This window comes from Amblyomma mixtum, chromosome 2 (assembly GCF_055824585.1).
Source record: "Amblyomma mixtum isolate Tamu chromosome 2, ASM5582458v1, whole genome shotgun sequence".
Classification (NCBI taxonomy): domain Eukaryota; kingdom Metazoa; phylum Arthropoda; class Arachnida; order Ixodida; family Ixodidae; genus Amblyomma; species Amblyomma mixtum.
The window spans coordinates 173702812-173726355 of record NC_143013.1 but is presented as its reverse complement, the minus strand read 5'-3'; the positions used below and the strand labels follow the sequence as shown (position 1 = coordinate 173726355).

General features: G+C 51.5%; 1 protein-coding gene across 1 annotated transcript; it reads right to left on the bottom strand.

The window, feature by feature from the left end:
* Window positions 1–273: 273 nt before the first annotated feature.
* Window positions 274–22899, bottom strand: LOC149361686 (uncharacterized). Its single transcript, XM_089569567.1, has 5 exons — window positions 22672–22899; window positions 15876–16105; window positions 13709–13838; window positions 5163–5420; window positions 274–725 (listed from the first exon to the last, which is right to left on the bottom strand). The coding sequence occupies exons 1-5, from the start codon at window positions 22897–22899 to the stop codon at window positions 432–434; spliced, it is 1140 nt and encodes a 379-aa protein (XP_089425693.1). The 3' UTR covers window positions 274–431.
* Between the last annotated feature and the right edge of the window lie 645 nt (window positions 22900–23544).

Genomic DNA, 23544 nt, shown 5'->3' with positions numbered 1-23544 from the left:
CAGGAAAAAATGGTAATATACAGCCGATACCCCGTTTGCTGCCATTTCAGGTCTTCAAGCAAGCTGGTTTAAGTGTTGTGTATTTAAACTGTGTATCACTGTTTATATTGCAGTTTTTTTTAATGTTCACGTGACCTAAACGGCATGAGAGACGAAATTCATTAATAAATTATTTAGCGGTCGTAGGCAAATATTACGTGGTGAGACATGTATCCTCTGTAACATATCCTTTGAAAGAATACAACACGCAACTAAAACTAGGTGTCTGTATTCCTTTAAGGGTCCTTTGAGAGAGCGTTGGGAGAAGAAACATGGTTATCTAGGGTTTAATAAATAGCGTAAACATTGAATTGAGGACACAGCAACGGAGGGAGAAAAAGGGAAGGAAAGGAGCAGGCGGCGGGGAGAGAGAGAGAGAAAGAGAAGGCGCGTCACATGAAGAAGCGCATGCGGCTCCTGGCGCCGGGCCCGGGCCGGGGCGTGGCCGAAAGACGCTGCACCTCGGCCGAGACGACGGCGCAGAGGACGAGCGCGGCCGCGGCGTAGCTGCTCACGGGCACCGGTTCGGAGGCCAGGAAGGTCCAGCTGAGTGCGCACGCCATCAGCACGTCCATGGCGTACTTGTACATGTTGGCCAGCCCCTGGTCCGTCTCGCGCGCCTTGGAGACGAAGAAGACGTAGGCGAACGCCATCTGGCTCGCCACGCTCATCTCGCCCATGTCCACCTGCACGGGCGGCAATGAAGGAAGGCACCGCCGCAGCGAAGACACAGGCGCCGTCGCATAAAGACGAGGAGGAAAAAATGGTTGGGTTTTAGCCTACTTAAACCGAGCAGACGTGCGAAATCATCTGTTCATTCTTCGCCATTTCTTTCTGGTATCTGCACGTGCACGCAACCGCGTTTCTCGCCCTCCATCTTCACACCTTCTCTCCACTCGGCGGCAGCTGGCGTGAGGCCCTCCTCCCATTGGCTACAGCTGGCGCTACTCTCCTCCGAACTTACCCGAGCGTCCTCCCATTGGCTGCAGCTTGCGCGACGCTCCTCCGAAGTAATCCGAGTATACCCGAATTACTCCGAGGCTTCACACAAGGAAGGAAAGGAATTTTCAATGAGGAAAAGGTGGAGAGATTCTTGACTGAGTTTGACTCCTTTAAGTATAGTGCGTTCTCACTAAAAAGAACCCCACTCCGGGATGGGCATTACCACGAATTTGGGCCACGCTTACAATTTCCTCGCTTACCATCAAATGGTGCGCTGCTTTGAATATTCGAAAATAGCGCGTTGACGTCATCAGGGACCGAGCCGCTGCAGAACAGAACGTGATAAGCCGCTCGGTTTGGCGCCACATGGCTGGGCGCTGTCTCAAATTCCTGGTAAGAGAAGTAACAGCGAGAGCTGAGCAGTGCAGTTCGTTAACACGAGTGTGCTCACTCCCGGACACGCCCGAATGACATTACCCAAGAGGCCTTGGTGAAAAGCCTTCGGGCCACATGGGTTTACTTTCGATCAGCCCTACAGTGCTGAGCTCACGGTACGCAAGAGGCCTTAGAAGGTGAGGACGTGGGTTCTCCTCAACCTGGCAGAGACACAAAGCTTGCAGGGGCGCCGTCGTACTACACGACTGCAAAACCAAACCCGAGAGCGCCTGGTTGCAGCCTTCAGGCCCCATGATGGACGAGGTCCGTATGGACATTAGTTGCGGCCGAAAGAAGAACGCCCGCTATAGGAATCTCGGCTACAGCATACTACACTGCACATCCTGGAGAAAACACCTTACACCCAAGCGCCAGCACAAAAAAAAATATTCTTGCAGTCCTATGCCACTTCTTGAGGTATACGCCTCAAGCACGTAATTATTTATGGTTGATATCGGCATTGCTTGGGATTGATGGTACTATAATGCCGCAGGGCACACAGGTTAGCGTAAAGTCAGAGGAAGCCTGCCCCTTTGGACTTCAACAGAGACGTAAGTGACAAATCTGCATGGTTTAAGCATATCTGTTTAAATCATTTTTTAGACATTAATCTGCTTCTGGATGAGATCGTAATTTACGCCAGATATCGGTCTACAGTAGGTTCTGCTGATTTCTTTTAAAATTTTGACGGCTATTTAATCAATTACAATAAATGCACAATGCTGATAATGCTCATTGGAAACAAACTTCATGGGTTTGGATTTAGAATTATTAAACGTTAAATAGAGCGGCACTAGCATGTTAGAAATGATACTTGTACAAGTCAAGTCGTTTATATCTGCCGATATTTTCACGGCAACATTGAGATAGAAACCTAAATTACAGATCGCAAGACTGTTTAGCCACCATTAGATTGAGAGCACTAAGCATTTAGAGGGAAAAAAAAAGTACAGACGCTAAGCTGGTCTGACGCGAAGCATGCGCTACTAGGATGACAGTTTTCCGCAAACGATTTCCTATTTAGTGCTCTCAGTGCGTTAGCATTAAAAGTCACGCCGTGAAGAAAAAGTGTCCAGCGTAGTGTTGTGTTCACTGCCTGCCACGGTTTGCAGGTGGCAAAGGCAAGATAATTACCGCTGGTCCTTAAGGGTAACAGAGTGGATTCCAAGAGAAGGCAAACGTAGCAGGGGGCGGCAGAAAGTTAGGTGGGCGGAGGAGATTGAGGAGTTAGCGGGGATAGGGTGGTCGCATTTGGCAGAGAACAGGTTTAATTGGAGAGACATGGGAGAGGCCTTTGCCCTGCAGTGGTAATAGTAAGGCTGATGATGACGAATTCCCCTCTTCACTTGTAGGGGAATCTAGGGAGTGGCCGGATGGTGGCTGCGACGGAAAGAAACTAAAAACGAAAATGGCTAGGCGAAAATTAAAATTATATGACGGCAAAAATCACCTGCTACGGTTGGCAGGTGGCGAAGTGGAGAGAGGAAAATTCCCCTCTCCACTTGTAGGGAAAAGGAAGGAGAGGCCGGAAGGTAGCTGCTACGGGAAGAACCCTAGAGTATACCATGGACGGAGGGTTCTAATGCGGACGGAGGAATGCGCATCCTGAGGGTGGTTGCAAGAACAACCCGGCAGGTGGCTACCGTAGAAGGTGGAAGGACAAAAAGCCGATTCCAAACAGCTTTAGCTGTTTGGAATTAATGCGCTATGCCGGCAACGTTAGCTCTTCAGACTTGGACATCTTATGCTAACGCATTGCTGTTGCCTAATTATAAGCGCACCCGTAATTTCTACATTTGATGCTTTTCCCTTCTGCTGCATCCCACTCCCTGAAAGTTGCGGTAATTTCGCTTTATTCTGGCTGGAATTCAGGGCTCGGTATTAATTTTTAATGCTTTTACATTTGTTGCATTGTACTCATTTCGCTTCACTTGGTGCGCCGCGTTGGATCAGCCGATGGCGTGCACTCGCTTCTGGCTTCGCTTTCCCTCTGTCTGCACCCGCGGCTCGCCTGGGAGCGTCGCTGCGCCCATCTCTGCCTCAGCCATTGCAATTTTCCCTTCCGCCTCTCGTCTGGGGGGTGGCTCTCACGCTCGGCTTGGTGCCGGAGGCTTCTCTCGGCGGTCACGCAGAGAAACACGCCGGCATTTTCGCCAAATGGCACTAATACTGCCGAAGCAGTGAAAAAGAAACCGAAAATTTTCACAATTTGAACCACGCCGTTGACACGCCCATTATTGACCATTGTGCCTCCTGAAGAGCGCGCACGCTACGCGGCGAGCGGCGTGTAAGGGGCCGAACGAAGACGCCTGTTATTATCAGCTGCCGCAGACATACAGAGCAGGCTCGTCTCGGACGCAGCGGCCAATACTCCGTGACACTGGAATCAGCAAAATTTACACGTTTGATCACTCGTTTCAGCTTTGCAGGTGGCGCCTTTGCTAATATATGTAGCTGCCGCGTACCAGAGGACGCTATTTACGTTAGCTACGTGAAAAATCATTCTTCAGCCACCTCTCTTTACTGCTGGCTTAAAAGAGGTCTGCGACGCACGTATTTCTGTGCGCCATCTAACAGTGACATCCCTCACAGACATCATGGACAGCATGATACAAATAAAGATCGTGGCCTCTTTCGAGCGTGACATCAATCTCGTGCAGGCGCGGCTAGTCTAAAACAAATCTGTCTCTGCCATCAGCACATGGCGTCTGGGCGTCACGCCATGTGACATGGTGTGAGACCTTCCGTTCTAACACCCAAATATGGCGGCGCCCGCGCACCAACGCCGAATAGAGTCATAGAGTTTCTTACTATTACCTAGAGGGAAAGCTGGCAACCCGTCTATAGGAGTTTGCATGGAGGTCCCTCAAGACCACTTCAGCCACCATGGGCGCTCAAAGCATCATGGGGCGGTGAGCTACCGACTGCAGAACTACAACTTTTGCCCAAAAAATAATGCAAAAATAAAGCTGTTCGATAAATACGAATGTCCTAACATTCAATATCCTGTCTGTAAATTGCAGCAAACGAGCACAAAACCATATAAGTGCAAAGTTTGCCCAAAATAAGAGATGGCTAGGTTTCCTATTGGCCAAGTAATGAACACTACAAAAACTAATATTTCGTAATTAACAGGCGGATTTAAAAAAAAGTAAGTATGTTTTCAAAAAATATATTTTTGTTAGACACTTTAAGAAGTTTTTTAAAGGCATTTCGGAAAAGTGAAACCTTTTATTGGCGTCGTGTGCTGTTGCGCTTTCACTACCATGGCTTTTGGACACTGCGTTCGCGCGAAAGTATTCTGCGCACACACGAACAGCCAAACTATCTGTGCCGGCACACTTCCACACCTCAGTGCCCAAACTGTCCACACACATATGCAGACATAGAACACTGCCTTACACAGTGCCACTTAGCCTTCCAGTCCCCCGCCACCCCCACCGTGACCCATCTGGCTTGCCTCCCGGGACCTGAACCGGCAACGCGCCCTCGTCATCTTGGCCAAGGACCTATTGAACGCCTAGCATAAGGGCTGTTAATAAATAGTGTCACACAACCACACGAACAACGTTTTCGGAATGAAATATCTTAGTAGTGCCACTCCGTGTTCCCGAAAAAATACGACTGTCCCGCACCAAGTAGCTCACCGCCCCGTGATGCTTTGAGCGTCCATGGTGGCTGAAGTGCAGCGCCGCCAGCCTTCCCTGTGGGTAACAGTAGGAAACTGTACGGACCCAGTGGCTGACCTGGGTGAGGAGCAGTCTCGGGCTGTCCAGCACCCTGGCGGCCAGCAGCGCGGAGGAGACGACCGCGATGAAGGACGAGTGGAGCAGCAGCACCCCCTGGGGCACGTCCGTGGTGGCGGCCGTGAAGAGCTGCTGGCCGGCCACCAGGCAGGCCGACAGGAAGGCCCACAGGAAGCCCACCAGGCGCTCGGCGCGCAGCTGCTGCTGGTCCACCTCCTGCTGGTACAGCAGCAGCCCCACGGCCGTGATGACGCACGCCTGCGCGGCCACACGCAGGGGTGGGTGCGCTGCTGCGGGTTGTTCTAGAGGGATGGACTCCGAGCGGTGGTCCAGGCGTCGAGAACGTTGGCCCTTTCTTTGAAAACGAATGCTGAGTGCAGTAACACGCCTACGGGCCCTCGCAGAGTTCATTGCCTTTTTACGCGATATATCGTTAAGACTCCCGTTATGCAGAAAATCCGGCGTCGTCCGCGTTGTGAGCGGTTTGACCGATGGCCATCCCGAGTAGAATTGTGGAAGCAACGGCGGCGGCATCTCAGGGATCACTTCTGACTGTCTAAAGTGCGTAGAGGCGAAAGCGTTTCCCGCACCACTTTGCCTGCCTTTGTGGCACTGGTGGCGCCACCACTGGATGACGTCACACATCGTTGATGAAGTAATGACAAATGACTAATTAATAGCTAATTACTGATTAATGGCGGAATACTAATTAACTTCTTATTAAGGACGCTCAAGCTTATCCTTTAGGAGTGGAACGCGACAGCGTGTTGTTGCGCTGCCAGGGAGTCCACGGAACTCCACCACGCGTTCGGCGCGATGCCTTGCCCTTTGAACGCAACGCTTTTTGAGGCAAGAAAATGGAGCAGTAATTCTCTGTCACCTCGGTGGAGACCTGAATGGCACCGTATAGGAAAGGAGGAAGTGGGAGTGAAAGAAGAAAGAGAAAGGGGGGCCGTAATGAAGAAAATGAAAATTGTATTTGAGGTAAAGAAATTACGCACTAACTGTCTGACATATGTCGGTGGACACCCGTCATCCGTTTGTAGAGGAAGTGAGGAAGTGGAAGTGAAAGAAGGAAGAGAAAGAAGGGCCGTAATGAAGAAAATGATAAAAAAATTCTGGAAGCCGAAATGAACTCACTCTTTCTTTTCTTGACCTGGACCTTGGGGGGTGCCATTGGAACAAATAAAAAAAATAGGAGAGTTTCTTTTCTTTATGCGCTGCTGCTGATTAGAGTGAAGAATTAGTTGCCGAATAATTTTAGTAGAATGATAATTTCACAGAATGTAAAAGAAAGACAGCCACACCCCGTCAGTGGGATCCAAACTCAGGATCCCCGTGTGGCGTACGCAGTGCTCTCCCATACTGGGGCCGCTGTGTCCCTTTCAACTGTGGAATTTAGAAAAGGCTTTTCTCAAGTGACGAGCCCCGCACTCTGAACGGAAAGGAGTAAAAAGGAAACAAGCTGTGCTCTAAGGCACTCCCTTTCACAAACGAGAGTGCGATAGAGGACAAATTACTCCTTTTTGACTCCCATATAGGAGTCTTTGTGTGCAGAGTGCATAGGCTATACTTTAAACCACTGTTCACTTCAAAACGTCGATTATGGAGTTCAATTCAGAGTAGACGTTGCGAGTTGGAATCGAGTAGATGGAAAATTTTTAATGTAATTTCTTCAATGATGACTACGTCGTTTGCTACCGGCCAAACAACATGGCCAGAAAGGGGCACAGGATAGATTTTTACTGAGAACGAAAATTGGATTCAGCTGTCTCAGTGCCCCTTTAACGAACCCCTTCTGTCCCACCCTTGGCTACACAGCAGAATAGCAAACTGTTTGGCCGGCGAACTTTTGATCAAAGTTGCACTGGATCCGCAGATGTTAAAAGAACCTTTTCTAGATCCCCTTTCAGACAATCCAAAACACTGGCCATGGCTGCGCTGTCGTGGTTTCGTGCATTTTAAAGGGCGGCGACAACACTGTCTACCGTTGGAAAAAACAACGAAAAAAGACGACGGATACCGGTGAAACAGACACCCATGTGTTGGACAAAAATTTTGAATATCGCAATATTTTAAGCTACTGTTATGGAAATATTGAAGCCAATGGTCCATTCTTCCGATGCGTTGCACAGCCTTTAAATTTTTTCCATCGCTCGCGTCGAGCAGTTGACGCTGCCACTGAAAACCAATCGGCAACGTGTTAATAGCAAACGCTAATAGCAGAAAATGCAAGCCTGCTCACGGGACATCTGCGGATATATTGATTGTTACAGTATGGGGCCCAGTTTACGAGCGCCCTTCGATACGCCCGACACGCTTGACCCCCCCTCTCCCCGCTCCCGGTGAGCAGATGTTTTCTCCTCCGCGGGCGTTTGTATGAAACATTTTAGTATGAAAAGACTGCGTTCATAAACTCTTTCCCATTGAAAAATGCTTTTGTTCAGAACTGCTGGGTATGCACGAGCGCTACTCGCATGCAGCAGCACTTGTGATGCCTTGCGTGTGAGTCAGTGGTGGTCGTTTCTGGTTTCTCTGCATCCGTCGTCTTTTCGCGCTCTTTTTCTAAGATTCTGAACCAACTATAGCTCGAATGGAGGTATTATGGTCTCCCCTCTACGAACAGCCCCAGAGAGCTATCCCCGTAAGAAAAAAAGCAGTCGGTTGCTTCAACTTCCTGATCCATTTGTAGTTGATGTAGTCGACACAACAAACGTCCAGATAAAACAAATAAATCGGCAGGTTTATTAGCCTGCGAAGGTTACATAAGAACCACGTTTTACACCGTGATAAGAACCACGGTGTAAGAATACATTCTTACACCGTGATAAGAACCACGGTGATAAGAACACAGAAAAGACGGAGCACAGCACGCATGTCCTTTTCCGCAAGCGAGTTCGTACGGCACTGCCCGTGTCCCTCTCTCCGACCGGATGTCGAGGGGGCCACGGCAACCGGCGAGCGGTGTCCAGATGTGGCTCCGCGCCTCTTGGGCCTCCCGCTGCTCTTCCAAGAAGGGGAGCGTGGTCGCCGGTGCTCGGAGAATGGCGGCCGCTGCAGGACTCGAACGGCCGGCGTCGCCTGTGCACTTGTCTCAAGAAACCGGAGCGCCTCCGTCGACAACAGTCGGCCATCCTTTTCCTTTCCAGCCGCCCTCGGTTGGTAGCTCGGCGCGGTCTTTCTTCGTTTGTTGTAGTTACTTCTCTGCTTTTCTTGGTCCCGGCGTATGTTGTCGATGGCCTTCTCTCTTAGTTTCAGCATACTGGCGTCCAGCTCCAGTGCGATTTCGTCGTCAACTGAGTCCCCTGTCACGTTCCGGGGGCGAAAGTTGAAAAGCAGAGTGAATGGAGTCGTCCTCGTAGCTCGGTTTACCGTGTTGTTGATTCCCCATTGCACCTGCGTGAGCGTTTCGTCCCAGTCCTTCCCGTCGCTTCGTTCGGATAAGCTGGCAATCGCAGGGGTTATCATTCTGTTGTACCTCTCGACTTGTCCGTTGGTACGAGGCGTGCAAGTTGCGTTTTTAACGTGGATTATGCTGAGAGTCTTACAGTAGTGCTCGAATTGTCGGCTGGTGTAGGCAGTTCCCTGATCGGTAACCAACCTTCGTGGGGCCCCGAATATGGAGACGATGTCCCTGAGAAAGCTTTTGGCGTAGCCCGACGCGGTGCTTCGCACGACCCGAATCAGCACAAACTTAGTGAAGCCGTCCACTGCCACAATCACGTGTGTATTGCCACTCTTGCTGCGGATAAATGGGCCCAAGTGATCCATATGAATGGTGTCGAATGGCACGGCCACTTTTTCGATGCTGTGCAGCTTTCCAGGTTTTTTTCCGGACGGAACCTTTCGATACAAACACTCTAAGCAGCACGAGATATGTCGCTTCACGTACCGGCGCATTCTTGGAAACCAGTATTTGCTTTCGAGCAAGGCCATGGTTTTGTCAACTGCAAAGTGACCCACATCGTCGTGGCATCGTCTCACGACCTGCCAACGTGCCGCTCGTGGCACTACCCATAGCAGACGCTCGTCGCCGTTGTTGCCACACGTTCTCCTGAAAAGCCTGCCTTCAACGAGGACATATTCTTTTCTGATGCGCTCTGCTTCTTTTGTCTCTGATGATCCCTTTAGGGAATCCATGATCGACTGTAATGTTGAGTCCGTCTTCTGTGCTAGCGTTAGCCAGTCTTCGTTGGACAGCTCTGTTACAAAGACATTAATGCCACTTGCAACGTCAACTTCTTCAGCTTCCGACGCAGGAGCCCTGCTGAGGGCGTCGACGTGGCTCATTCTAGCTCCTGGTCGATGCTCTACATCAAACGTATACTCTTGCAACTTTAGATACCACCTGCCGACACGTGGCACCAGGTCTCGCTTTGACAAAGCAGTTCTCAATGAGTTGCAGTCCGTAACAACAAGAAACTCGGTTCCGTACAGGTATGGTCTAAGCTTCTCAATTGTCCACACAACGGCTAAAGCTTCCAGTTCGTATGAATGGTAGCGTTCCTCGTCTCGCGTGGTGCTACGGCTAACATACATAACGGGGTGCATGAGGCCGTCTGGTTGCTCTTGCAACAACACTCCTCCGAGGCCGACCTTGCAAGCGTCGGTGTGCACTTCCGTTCTCGCTCCGTGTGCGTAAAGTGCCAGCGTTGGCTTGCTCATGAGCTGTCTTTGTAGCTGCCTGAATGCAGTCTCTTGATCGTCGTCCCAGCGCCATTCTTCTCCCTTGCACAGCAGGATCGTAAGTGGCTTGGCTATCATGGCAAATCCAGCCACAAAACGTCGGAAATAGCTGCAGAGGCCCAGGAAGCGTCGGAGGTCGTGGACGCTTGCTGGTGTAGGAAAATTTGCAATTCCTCTCAACTTGAGGCTGTCGGGGTTGATGGTCGATGCGAAAATTTCATAACCCAAGTAGCTAATTTTCTCTTGGAAGAAGGAACACTTTTTCAAGCGCAGCGTAAGACCAGCCGAACGAAGGAGCTCGAGTACCTCGCCCAAGCTGTCTAATCCTTCCTCAAACGAAGCCGATGGAATCAGCAGGTCATCCATGTAGGCCATGACCTTCGTGTGCCTAAGGGAGCCGAGGACGGTGTTTATCATACGCTGGAACACACTCGGTGCGTTGACAAGTCCGAATGGCATGCGGGTGAATTCGTAGTGTCCATCCGGAGTGACGAACGCTGTCTTCTCTCGGCTCTCTTTATCAATTGGCACCTGATAATAGCCGCACGCAAGGTCTAGGCTAGTGAACAGTCGTTTATCATGTAGCCTGTCAAGTTGGTCATCAATCAACGGAAGCGGATACCTGTCCTTTTTCGTTATTTTGTTGAGGGCTCGAAAGTCTACGCAAAGCCGCTTCTCGCCATTCTTCTTTGAAACAAGTAGGATAGGGCTCGCGTAAGCAGAGTTAGAGTCCGTTACTACTCCAGCCTCCTTGAGTTCGTCAATCATTGTTCTCACAGCCTGCCTTTCGGAGTAGGCTAGGCGGTATGGGCGGTACGTTACAGGAGCGTCGGTGGTCACCTCAATCTTCATTTGCGCCGCGGCCGTGCACCCGATTTCTGAAAGGCACGTCGCAAAGCAGTCGCGGTACTGGTTAATCACTGCGACGAGTGCCTCTTTCTGTGTGGCAGAAATCGTTGTGCCAACCGTCAAATCTTCACCCGAGATCGCCTTTACCAGTTTTCTTTCGTTGCTGTTTGCGATCAGGGAGGGTTCGGTATTTTCTTCTTCCATGCACAACGTTCCTCTCGCGATCTTCTGGTTTTGAGCGACAATCAGAGGAGATTCGGATACGTTTGCCACGGGCAGGCATATCTCGCCCAGTTCATCTTCTCTTAATACGCAGCTTGGCACATACTCGCCGCTCGTCTCGTGCAGCCTGCCGCGAACGAAGATGTCGCTGTGCGTAACGTTGTCACTCCCAAGCTCAATGAACCCGACGTAATTAGGAGGTATGACAACGGCCTCCTTCGCCCACAAGTTCACACGTCGCGGAGGTAGGGCCGGTATAGCAAGATTGGTGAGAGTTCCGTCTTCGTCCTCCGACCCGTTACGCTCCTCGAAAATGCGCACGGTGTTCTCACGGCGCACCACCGTAATGTGAGGCTGCTCAGTAAAGGGTTGACCGACAAGCAATGGGACAGCCTGCACTTCGTCGCGGACAACGTGTACCTTGACGTCGGCCGTAGCCTGGTCTACCGTCAGCCTCGCTTCGAAGCTTCCCAGGGGTGTTGTTTTTCCCATTCCGAACCCTCTGATAGTGAATGGACGGCTGAGTGCTTCATAAGAGAGGTCTAACTTTTCTGCTTCTCTTTTTTCGTATCGTTAAGCATTGGCTGCCCATGTCGATGTACGCTTTGATCGCCTTCCCATTCACGCTGGCATCCATGAAGTACTTCTGATTTAGCACCATGCTGCCACTTGTACTGCTGCTTTCTTGGGCTAGGACGGCTGTTTTAGCTGTGTCGCTGGCTGTCGAGCCTTTCCTCGAATAGCAGTCTTTGCTCTCATGGCCTGATTTTCCACAATTCGTGCAGCGCGGTCTACGCTGAGGTTTTGGACATGCTGCCGAGAAATGTCCATATGAAGAACAATTAAAACAAAGTGGCTCGCCTTTGTCGTTGAATTTTCGTCGGGGAGCCCTCGTCGATCCGTTGTCTCCAGCGCAGTGTTGAAGCTGATGCGCCGCTTGTGACGAATTGTTTCCTCCTAAGACGCGTTGAGGGTGCCGAATAGCTGGAGGTTGATACAGCGTCTTGGCTCTAGTTTCCTTTATGATTTCTGTACGCTCGTAGAGCCGCTTCATGCACCTGAGCAACTCGTCGGGGCTGGCGTAGTCTCTGACGCTGAGGGACCGCACAAGATCTTCATTGTCGAGTCCAGTGATCAGGTATTCCATACAGGCCGTGTCGCCGACATTGCAGCGCCTTGCTTTCGCCAGCTTGTCGTAGAAGTACGCCTCTATACTTTCATGGCGCAGTTTCTTGCGTGCTTCCATGTCCCGGAAGGTTTGCTGAAAACTGGATGCGGATGGAAATGCCTTCTTCAACTCGCGTTTCCACTCTGCCCAAGTGCGCTGGACATTCGTCAGGCCGTCGTACCACGTCTTGGCAACACCTTGCAGCTTTGTGAGTGCGAAGCACGTCGTTTGCTGGTCGCTCCAACCGTACGCTGCAGCCAGGTTGTCTACCTTGTTCAGCCACATTTCGACTGTTGGCTGGTCGTTAGATGACGGGTCATAACTTGGCACCAGTTGTGCGCTTGCCGTGGCCAGTCGTCCATCCACGACGCTTGATGTTCCCGTCGGTGGGTGGTGTGGCGTTTGAGCCGCCTGCAGAAGCTGGGCTGCTCCCTGCAAGGCCTCACGTACTGCCGTCTGCACCGCAGCCTGCATCAGCGCCTGGAAGTCGAAGGCCCCGGGGGCTCTTCCGTTGGGGTTGTCCAGTCCGTGGCCGTCTACCGTGTCGGCGTTCATGGATCCCCGCCCTGAATTAGACTGCGCCTCGTCGTTTCGTAGAGTATAGCTTTCGCTGAGTGCCGCCTCCCTTGCCCCCACATCGTTGGGCGCGTCGCTGTCCGTTGAAAAGCCCGGTCGTGGTGCTACCTTGCTCGCAGGACCTTCCGTCGTTGGCTTCGATCGGAGCATCATCGTGGCTTACGTGGTCGAAGCTCTCGGTGAAGGCGCCAGTTTTGCAAGGCAGTCTCAATCCCACTTCTGAAGATGTAGTTGATGTAGTCGACACAACAAACGTCCAGATAAAACAAATAAATCGGCAGCTTTATTAGCCTGCGAAGGTTACATAAGAACACAGAAAAGACGGAGCACAGCACGCATGTCCTTTTCCGCAAGCGAGTTCGTACGGCACTGCCCGTGTCCCTCTCTCCGACCGGATGTCGAGGGGGCCACGGCAACCGGCGAGCGGTGTCCAGATGTGGCTCCGCGCCTCTTGGGCCTCCCGCTGCTCTTCCAAGAAGGGGAGCGTGGTCGCCGGTGCTCGGAGAATGGCGGCCGCTGCAGGACTCGAACGGCCGGCGTCGCCTGTGCACTTGTCTCAAGAAACCGGAGCGCCTCCGTCGACAACACATTTTTCTTTCTTATTTTTTCTTTTTTTTTTCTTCTCGGTGTTAATCTGCTCAAGCAGGCGGATGACACCACTCTTATTATTATCATGTCTTGTAGCGCTTTTTTGTACTTTCTTTACCATGTATGCTCACTCCTGCCAAAGGCCTTCTGCGAAGGCTGGCAGTACCTCTGAAAATAAATGAAAATAAAAACTATTTGCACATGACCACTCCCGCTTGGTTCCCTGTGGATCACATGTCTATTTCCCGCTGGTCGGCCTGCTGTCGAGCAGACTTGTAACTCAGCTCTGTAGCGACCGAAGGCATTCACTATGTGGCACTTCAGCGTCCATGTGAAATACAGGCTTTATCCGGAGTTCATCCGCTGAAATGCACAGCGCGACGACCACGTCTCGCGTAGAAGCAAAGCTAGAAAAAAGGGGACACAGCGCTGTGTCTACTCCTCGGCCTGTTCTCACCAGGGAAAAGAACATCCATCCCGGCCGACGCGTGGCCGACGGCGCGATCGCGGGCAGCCAGGTGAGCACGGGCGCCATGCTCGTCAGCGCCGCCGAGTCCACGATGCGGAGCTGGTGCAGGGACATGAACCTGCGGACCACAGTTCCGTTCTCTCAAGGGCGCAGAAGCACCAAACTCTATTTGCCGACTACAGGCTGGCAGCCGGCAAGCATGCAACGTCACTCGCAGCCAGTAAAAAAAAATCAAGCGCCTCAACAGATTTCTTTTATTGCGTATGCAATACTACGCCAGGTTTCGAGCCGTCGCGTAGCTCCCGGCGGTGGCCATTCTCCTGACATCAAAAAGTTGCGCGAAAAGCACACACACACACAAGGCAGGACACAGGACGGGTGCCACTGGCTACTGAATTTATCGATGGTTCGCCTGCACAACATATCTGAGAGGGGAAAAAATATAAATCGAGCAAGCGCAGTCAGACGACTCGTAACGCTTAGGAGGCAAAAAGGCAGTTACTTATGGCATCTTACGTGTTATGTGTTACTTATAACGTCTTGTGTGTGTGCCTCCTCGTTTTTGTCCAGCGTATGTTTCGCTGGTTCCACCTTTGCGCATTATCGAGAAACGCTCGTCTCGCTGATACGAGGGTGGCCTTCTTTCTTTATTAAGTACGCTTTCATAAGTTCTTGCGTGACATTATTTCGGCTCTTACCTAAAATCGTAATCTCATTCAGCCATGGCCGACTTGTTTCGCAAGCCGTACAATGTTTAGGTAAATGAGAGCCCTCCTCTGTCGACAAGGGTAGCTCATGCTCCCGTGCGCGATCCTTCACGCAGCGTCCTGTGTGGCCAATGTACGGTTTACCACAAGTCAGTGATATCTCGCAGAAGACTCCGGCAGCTCGTTCAGCAAACAATCCGGCGAGCGAAAACACTTTTTAGATTCTTCTTTGGTGATGCGGGGGGCCAGTTTGGACGGTGCTAACAAACTCGGGGGACAGATTGCAAATAATGATCGATGACATAGAGAGACAGAGCCGAAAGGTAAGCCTAAGAATTTATATACATGCATACTTAGGGCAGGAGTGAAATACTTAGGAGAATAAGTATAGGTACAGCGCATTTGGCAGGCACTCTCAGGTGATGAATAGAAGTTTACCAATATTCCTTAAAGGGAAAGTATATAACAGCTGCATATTATCGATACTAACCTATGGAGAAGAAACGTGAGGGCTAATGAGAAAGGTTCAACTTAAATTGAGGACGTTAAGAGATAGGCAGAGAGCAGAGTGGATCAGGGAACACCCGTGGGTTAATGACATCCTAGTCGAAATGAAGAAAAAAAATGTGATTGGGTTGGGCGTGTAATGCGAAGGCAAGAAACAACGGAGTGAATTCTTAGGCAGAGCAGAGGGTTTCAGGTAGTCAGGTAGAGACGGATTAAATTAGAAAACAAGTCTTTGAGAAACAAGTACGTGAACAGAAACATAAGCTATAGTCTACGAGTCACTTCTTTCATTTCCAGTCGTACCCGGACAAACTACGGCACCCAACACATTGATAACGAAATTTCTGCAGTTTGCAATGTGTATCCTTCTATAATTGACTAAGCTGAAACTTGCAAAACCACTTGTCATTTCAAAAAGAAAATGAAGATGCTCTTTATGCATACTACTGACCCATCAAATACTTGTGATATGTAGTGTTTACAGTGGTAGCCTTATTCCTATCATATTTTCTTTTGTGCTGCGAAATGTAATGTTACTGGTCTTTTTCCTTTCTCTTTGTAATGCCATGTGCCTTGATTAACTTTCAACTACAGTGACAATTGAACTAAAGAGTTTAAGTTTTAATGAATCTGATCACACTTCTGTCTTTGAAGTGTGATCCGGTGTGAGGCCTCGTCAGGAAGACTGACAGCAGCTTCTTTTTGTCTCATCTCGTGGGCATGTATACTGTGCATACAAGTTCATGTCTGAATAAATTATTGATTGACTTATTGATTGATTGAAGTTAGCGGGAATAGGGTGGCCGCAGCTGGCACAGGACAGGGTTAACTGAAGGGATATGGTAGAGGCCTTTGAGCTGCAGTACACGTAATTAGGGTGATGATCATTACGATGATGATGCATTTACAGGCCGTCGTCTCAGAAGGACGCGGTGCCGTACCTGGCGGTGAAGGCGACGGCGGTGGTGAGGCCCCGGGCGACGACGGAGACGTTGACGCCGAACGTGGTTCGGGGTCGGATCATGCGCAGCGAGCAGCTGAGCACGCCCACGAAGGCGCCCACGGACACGTAGAAGAGCAGGCGCACCGTGTGCTCCAGTTTGTTGCTGCGGCGCGCCATCACCGCCAGCATGGTCCACATCAGGCTGGAGCCCAGCATCAGCGTGATGCGCTGCGGCGCCGTTTCGCGGCGAAATACGCGGTTTGAAAGCGGGCCTTGGACGTTGCTGGCCTTGTGCGTTATTGAAGTTACGTCATGTCCGAAAACTCGATCCCGCGTTCACCCACTAGGGCAATGAGAAACTGAGGCAGATGAGACGCGTAGTGAATATTGAGAATGAGTCATTCGCGGACGTGCGACCGAAGCAAGGCTGGAGTGTGGCCGCTAGAGGAAGGGAGGGGGGGTGGGTAGTCGCTGTAATGCGGAATCTATTCTGCGATCTCTTTGCTTGCAGTGATATATCGCCAGTGATATATTTTGAAATTCTAGAAACTGAAGGTTATTACTCACGTACAACAAATAGCAAACATGGCTATAAATATCTAATTGGAATTAATAATTCAAAGTTAACTAACGTAAATCAATTTGCCAGCTCACTAGTTCAGGTAATTCCACTGTTTTCTCATTCCTGCATACATTAGAATTAATATTGCCACATTCGTGGGCACTCTCGTGGCGCCGTCTCCCGGCCGAACTGCCTTCCCCGCTATTCTGGCTAGCCTTAGCCATGGTGGCGGGCAGTGTTTTCTTCTGAAGATTGATGACGGCACCGTACTCCTGAAGGAAGTCCAAACCGAGTATGAGGTCCTTGGAGCACTCGGGTAACACAGCAAAGCAACCAGGGAAAGTAACACCGCGGATCTGGATTCGCGAAGTGCAGACACCAATCGGAGTTACGACATGGCCACCAGCTGTCCGGATCTGCGGCCCAGACCAAGGAGTTAGAACCTTCCTCAGGGCTGTGGCTAACCGACTGCTCATTACAGAAAAATCGGCGCCGGTATCCACGAGTGCGGTAACGTCATGGTTGTCGGCGGATACCGGAATTTCGGCGGAAACCAGTCGGTCGCAGCGCGTCGTTGATGTCGTCGGGTCACGTCGTCGTTGATCGGAGAGTCGCGGCGAATCTTCTGGTGGAGGCTCTTGACACGTTCCAGTAGCGGCGGCCCTACCCCCGGAGGACGCCGTCTTCAGTTTTCCCGATGTGGGGACGCGCCTCTGAACTGGCCAGAGGACGACGGGCGGCCGGGCGAGGAGAACCGCCTTGGGGATGGCGATCGGGACTGGCGTCGCTGCGGGGTCGAGGACTGCACGTTATCAGCCAGGTACAGCTCGATATCACGGGGTCTTTCACCGTAGCGTGGTCGAGGTGCATTAGGTGAAAACCCCCTTAAACCCATTCTGCGGTAGGGGCAGTGACGGAGGATGTGGCCGGGCTCCCGCAGTGGTAACAGAGCGGCCGATTGTTTGGCGTACGCCACACGTGCGCTTTGCGCATGGGGGGCCTGAACTCCTGCTGCACGGGTGGTACTGGCATGGCAGGAACTGGCAGTGATGGTACTGGCACGGGAACGACGGGGGAAAAGGCTTGCATCGCTGGCTTAAGACTTCGTAGTGCTTCGCTGTACGTCATAACGGAGGGCGCCGGGTGTGGAGCGGGAGGCGGCTGCACAGCTCGTCGGATTTCGTCACGGACCACGTCCGTTACGGCAGCGACACTGGCCTGTGGAACTTCAAGACGAAGTTTCGCCAGTTCCTCGCGAACGAGGCTTCTTACAAGCTCCCGGAGCTCCTCGGCGGGCAGCGACGTAGGCGTGTACTGGGAAGCGGCTGCTACGGTAGCCTGACCTCCGTAGTGCGCGCCTCGTTCCTGCAGAGAGCGCTCGATACCTGTTGCCTCCCTTGTGAAGTCGGCCACTGTTCTTGGCGGGTCACTTACCAGCCCGGAGAAAACGTTTGGGTGTGGAGCCCAATCCGCCAACGAGGGCGCTCTGAAAAGCTGCTTCGACAGTACTTTGGCCCCTATAAAGTAATACGCCAACTCGGCGAGGTAAACTATGAAGTTCTTCCTCAGGGAACTGTTCGTTCCTCTCGACGACCAACGTCCGAAGTTGTGCATGTCGCACGAATGAAGCCGTACCACGCCCGATAGCAGCTCACTCGTCTCTACCTGCGGGCGCCGAAGACTAAGGTGTTCAGCGTGCGCGCCCGTCGAGATGGTGGTCGGCCAGAACCGCCTTATGGAATCCCACACTCGCCCTGCTGTCCAACCACAACACGCTGTCGCTTGAATACTCCGTCGGACAGAGTACCCACGCCTCGGTTTCGGGAACGCTCAACGACCGCGTGCTGCTGCACTGGAAGTAGCAACTGTCCAGACTACTGATAGCTGTTTCTCCCTCCTCGCACAAGAGATCAAGACGGCCGAGACAGTGGATTCCGCGCCCGTCGACGATAACTGCTCCATGCACCAGGACTACTGCCCCTCTGCACGGGCACCCCATGAACAGCAAGTGTTCATGTGCCAAAATCCCGTGCCCTGGGGAGCCGCCGTCGGTCCACACGACCTGCCGCGCCGAGGGCGGCGCTTTCCAGAGGGGGGAGCAATGCCACATTCGTGGGCACTCTCGTGGCGCCGTCTCCCGGCCGAACTGCCTTCCCCGCTATTCTGGCTAGCCTTAGCCATGGTGGCGGGCAGTGTTTTCTTCTTCGTCGTCTCTTCTCTGTGGCCCCCTCGGGAGTCCGCTGCTGCCTGACGCTGCACAGAAAAACGTGTCCTGGCCGTCCCGACTGTCTAGCCGTGACAATATGTATGAAATACTTCTGAGTAATGGCGCTGTCTCCCGTACGGCTGTCGCTTTCTATGGCGGGACGTCTTGGCCACATTCTCACAGCCGGTTTTTCCCTTGCTCCGTCGCCTCCGTCGCGCCCGCAGCTGGCGGAGGGACCAGTTTTTGGACCGTTTCCCCCCCCCCAAATCGGGCGGCCGGTGCCGCCGGGTCCTGCTCTACATGGCGGCGACGGAGTCCCGCCCCACGGAAAGCGCGCCAGTCACAGCGCGAGCTCGCTTCACGTGACCCACCGCTTGCTTGCTGCGGCCAAGAGATGGCGCTGGCGAGCGTCGCGGCTTCGGCGGCGATGCGCGGGAGCGCGGGTGCGCGGGCACTAAGCCAGTGATGCCAACTCAGGTGAACGTTTTCTCCCTAGATTCAACCCCAAAAAATCCCTAGATTGAAGAAAAATCCCTAGCCTATAATTGTTTAATTGTTAATGCGACCATTTCAGCTTTAACAAAGTCTCAGCGCAGTTCACTGTTTTGTCCATTGGTTATACATTTTGTCAGAGATAAATAAAAGCGTGTTAGCCACAATAGGTGAGGTGCGTTTCCGCCGTCAACGCAGAGTCATGGGAAAATCGTCTGCTAGCTACTTCTGTTTTTTTTTAAACGTCTTTATTTCTGCATTTAGTAGGCCGATACCTTGCGGCAGAACTAAGATGCTTCATGGAGGTTGGGGTGGGGGAGTGGTTAAGGGTGGGGGTGAAGGTCGGAGTGCGGGGGGGGGGACCGGTGTCCGCTTCTTCCTCGAGGTAGTGTCGTCCCGAGGTCGGCTCCGCGAAGTGATGGCCTGGCCCTTCATCTTCCTTGAAGTAGGAAAGAAAAGTTCGCGAGAGCCGGAGTGCGTCTGATGGCCCGATGTGCAATGGCGGATCGACCCATTCCTGCAGGGTTCCAGGTCGAAGCCCGCCCAGGGACTTGAGTGCTCTCTCCCGTACTGCGTCAAAGGTAGGGCAGCTCCACAGGAGATGTTCGGCCGTCCCTCTGGCAGGGCACGTCGGGCACTGAGGAGTCGGGTATGAGCGCGGGTTTATGAGGTGCAACTTCGCTGGTGATAGAAGCTGGCCGGACTGGGCTCGGCGAAGGAGCACTGCCTCCACTCTCCGGAATGCGCTATGTGGACGGCGATATAGTTGCTCAGGGTTGGCCAAGTGCTGGAGTATGCTGCGACGATAGCGTTGTGCGCGATGCCATGTCTCCGCCCTGTCCATATGGGGCGACGACGGGTGCGCCACGTCATCAGGGGGCCAAGAAGCGGAAACGAATGTGGATCCAGGCAAAGGTGCGGAAAGAGCTGCTGCGCGCGCTGCCTGGTTCTGGTTCCAAATTGCTCAACTGATTGCATGCATCGCCCTATTCACCGCGTAAGTTGACATCGTTTATGCGATAAATAACTCGTGGTACTAGTCACTGATTGCACTGAAGCATCGAAAGAGAAGCCCGTACTACGTATCTGCATGACCTGAGCGCACAAATGGACAATCAAGAGAGGTAAGCGTATTTTTTCATGGTTGATATATGCCGGCCGCCGTAGTCCATGTCTGTTGTGCATATGCGCTGAGGGTGATTTCGTGTGCGTTTCGACATGTTTAGCGCAAAAGTCACAGACGTTTTTTGCCGCACTTTGGTAAACTGCAATCTGTGCAGCTGATTAGACGATGCTGGTATTTTCCTGACAGCGTGTAGAGCCACCAGTGTGCTAGAAGACGACCCATATATGCCACTGCGCGGCGCGCGTCTCAGCACATCGCATGGTGCAGTAATAAATCGCCTTGTCGCCTTTTTGTTATTCCTGATGCAGTGAAGGTGGCATTTCATGTGAGAACACGCAGGAACACGCCGCAAAGGAGAGTAGAGGCGTTAGATTATATGTGCCACGCTGTGTTGTACGGAGCTGCGTGAATAAAATGAAATGGCTTGCCCGCGTGTTCTGGAGCAGAAATAGTTTATCGAGTACTTACTGCTTTTAGTGACCCGTTGGAAATACGTTGCATGAAGTCAAGGTCACCACGTTACTTACTTCAATCGCATGTGTGATTAGCCCTGCGCTGCGCAACGTACCATATTAGAGCGAAAAGTACCAGGCTCCAAAGGTACCAGGCTCCTTTCGTAACCCTAAAATCACAACTGCGGCAGGCTAGAAGGCGAATCAACTTGCAGACTGCTCATGAGGCGAAGTTGAATTTCTCTTTCGATGCTTCAGTGCAATCAGTGACTAGTACCAAGAGTTATTTATCGCATAAACGATGTCAACTTACGCGGTGAATAGGGCGAAACATGCAATCAGTTGAACAAATTTGGAACCGGAAGTAGTTAGCAGACTATTTACCCATGACTCTTTGCGTTGACGGCGGAAACGCACTTTTTTGTTTCTTTGTTTCTCTTTGTACTTTTACCTTACATAGAGGGCCCACAGATGGCGCCAGCTGCTCCTTCAGCCGGCTTATCATTACACGCAAAGAACCTATGCAGCCCTTTGAAAAATAAATGCAGTTGATCTCAAGTTGGCAAAGCTGGCATTTTCCGCTAAGCCCCGTCAACACATGAAAGTATTTTATTCAGACACCATTAAGGGTTGTTTTAAAGATTGTATTAAGAGGCACACAGAAAGACGAAAATGTTTGAATTCATGAAAGACCCCTTCTCGCCTCATAGAGAACATTCAGAAGCGGTGAAATGGCTTATCTTACCTCACAGTTCGTTATTAATCATAGTCGCAATCAAAGACCGTCAAATAGTTTTGGAGCTACTAAGGATTGACATCACGAGAAACTGACATAACCAAAAATGTAATCTTTTTCAACACTATAGCCAAACGGGCGAGCTGGTGGTACATATTGAATGAAGAAACATGGGTTGTGTTTACTAGCTGATAAGTTGGCCACTTTTTCTATAAAATGTACTACTTTCCTTGAATAAAATTTCAGTTGTGAGTCAGCGCTTGTCCTGTGTTTTCTTCTACTTTGTCTGCGTCGTTTGCGCTGTTGGCATTCAATAAGTAATCTTTTTACAGTTTTACAGCAATGATACAGACATAGGATTGGTAATTACAAACTCAGAAAGTGATTCCTTACAAAGTTTGAAAGCACATGGTTTCGTTTTTCCTCCCTGTGCAGCAGTCGATAATTTCGCGTTGCAGAATTGCTTTCGCCCTCTCTCGGCTAGGCAGAACATTAAAAGTAAAGGAGTAGTAATTAGCATTTTTCATAGTTTTTTCCTGTTCCAAGCGCAAAATAATCAGATACATTAAGCCGCTTAGAGTAGCAATTCTACGGCCTCTCAAAATCCCTAGATTTCACAAAAAAGACGCTAGATCCCTAAAGCAAAGAAAAAACCCCTAGATCTAGGGATAAATCCCTAGGGTTGGCATCACTGCACTAAGCAGCGAGGAGCAGGGAGCAGCGAGCGCTCACCCATGGCTCACCCAAACTGGTTTGCCGATGTGTGGCGCCTCTTTCGATACGTTCCGTTGCGGCCGCGGTTTGCGCCTCCGTCGCCGCCGCGCCGTAGAGGAGACCGGCTGTGTCACCACCGGCCGACCTCTCCACCTTTTCCTCATTAAAATTCCTTTCTCTCTCTTCTACTGGGGCTCAGCTGTAACATTTCTGCAAGACTGAAGACTGAACGCTTCAAACGGACGAACCTGGCTACTGACACGAATTGGCGGTTGCGCGGATGCATACGACCCTTAAGTTATGCGTGCGAAGTGACGTTCGGCTTGCACCGTCGAGCCGCATATACTCCGCTCTGCTGGCGCGGCGCATGCAAGCGTTTAGTTTCTTCCATCAGCCGTGCCGCGAATGCCACTAGAATCGCGCATGCATGAGCTCGAGACACGGCTGAGACCACTTCCGAACATTGCTTCCCTATCTGCTTTCGACGCATGCAGTGGGAGGCGTACCTCTACGGAGGAGCTGTCCAGAATGGCGGCCACGGCTGCCGGCACACTGCCCGCCTGGCTGGTGGGCTCCCGGGTGCGCGGTCGCAGCGTGTGCATCAGCCGCAGCCAGCGACGCCGGCTCCGCTCGCTGGGCGTCACCGACGGCACCAAAGGAGGAGACACCATCGACGGCGCAGTGCCGCCGCTCGTGGGGCTGCTCAGGACTTCGTTGGGGGCCTTGTTTTCCATGGCGACCTCGTCTTGATTTCCTCGCTTCTTCGTCGTCCTCCTCGTTCTTAGAGTGGCTTGCTGCGCGCTTTGCGGTTCCGGAAGTTTGTGACGTCCCTCACAGCAAACGTGGCACATGGCTTCCAGGATTCAAATACTGTCTCTCGCAGAACTTGATAATAGCCGAAACTGTCCTCATTCACATGATGCTGAACGCATACGGTTCAGGAACAGACTGTTGTTGTTGTAGCCTTTGACAGGATGGCACATACCCACACTGGGGGATCGGCCAAGAATCGGAAGGTAAAGGTTGGTATTCACCTGTACATAGTAAGGGCAAAAGAAAAGCACACGGGAGAGGAACACCGGGGGAGTCTACCACAAGAAGGGCAGTGAGAGGGGAAAAAATAATAATCATATATATATATATATATATGAGTTTGTATTGGAGACAGAGAAAGAGAAAGAAAAGAGAGAGATTAATTCGAAATATAATGAAGCATAAAAAAGAAAATACTGAAAGTTTTAGCAAGGCAGTCGATGAGATTCCAGCAAGAAATTTTGAACAGCGTCACAAACAGACCTGTGGCTGAACCCAAGCGTGGTGGCGCCAAGCGTGGTTGCTGTAAGGGCAACTCCAGCAGTCTTCTTCTCAAAGATGTGAAA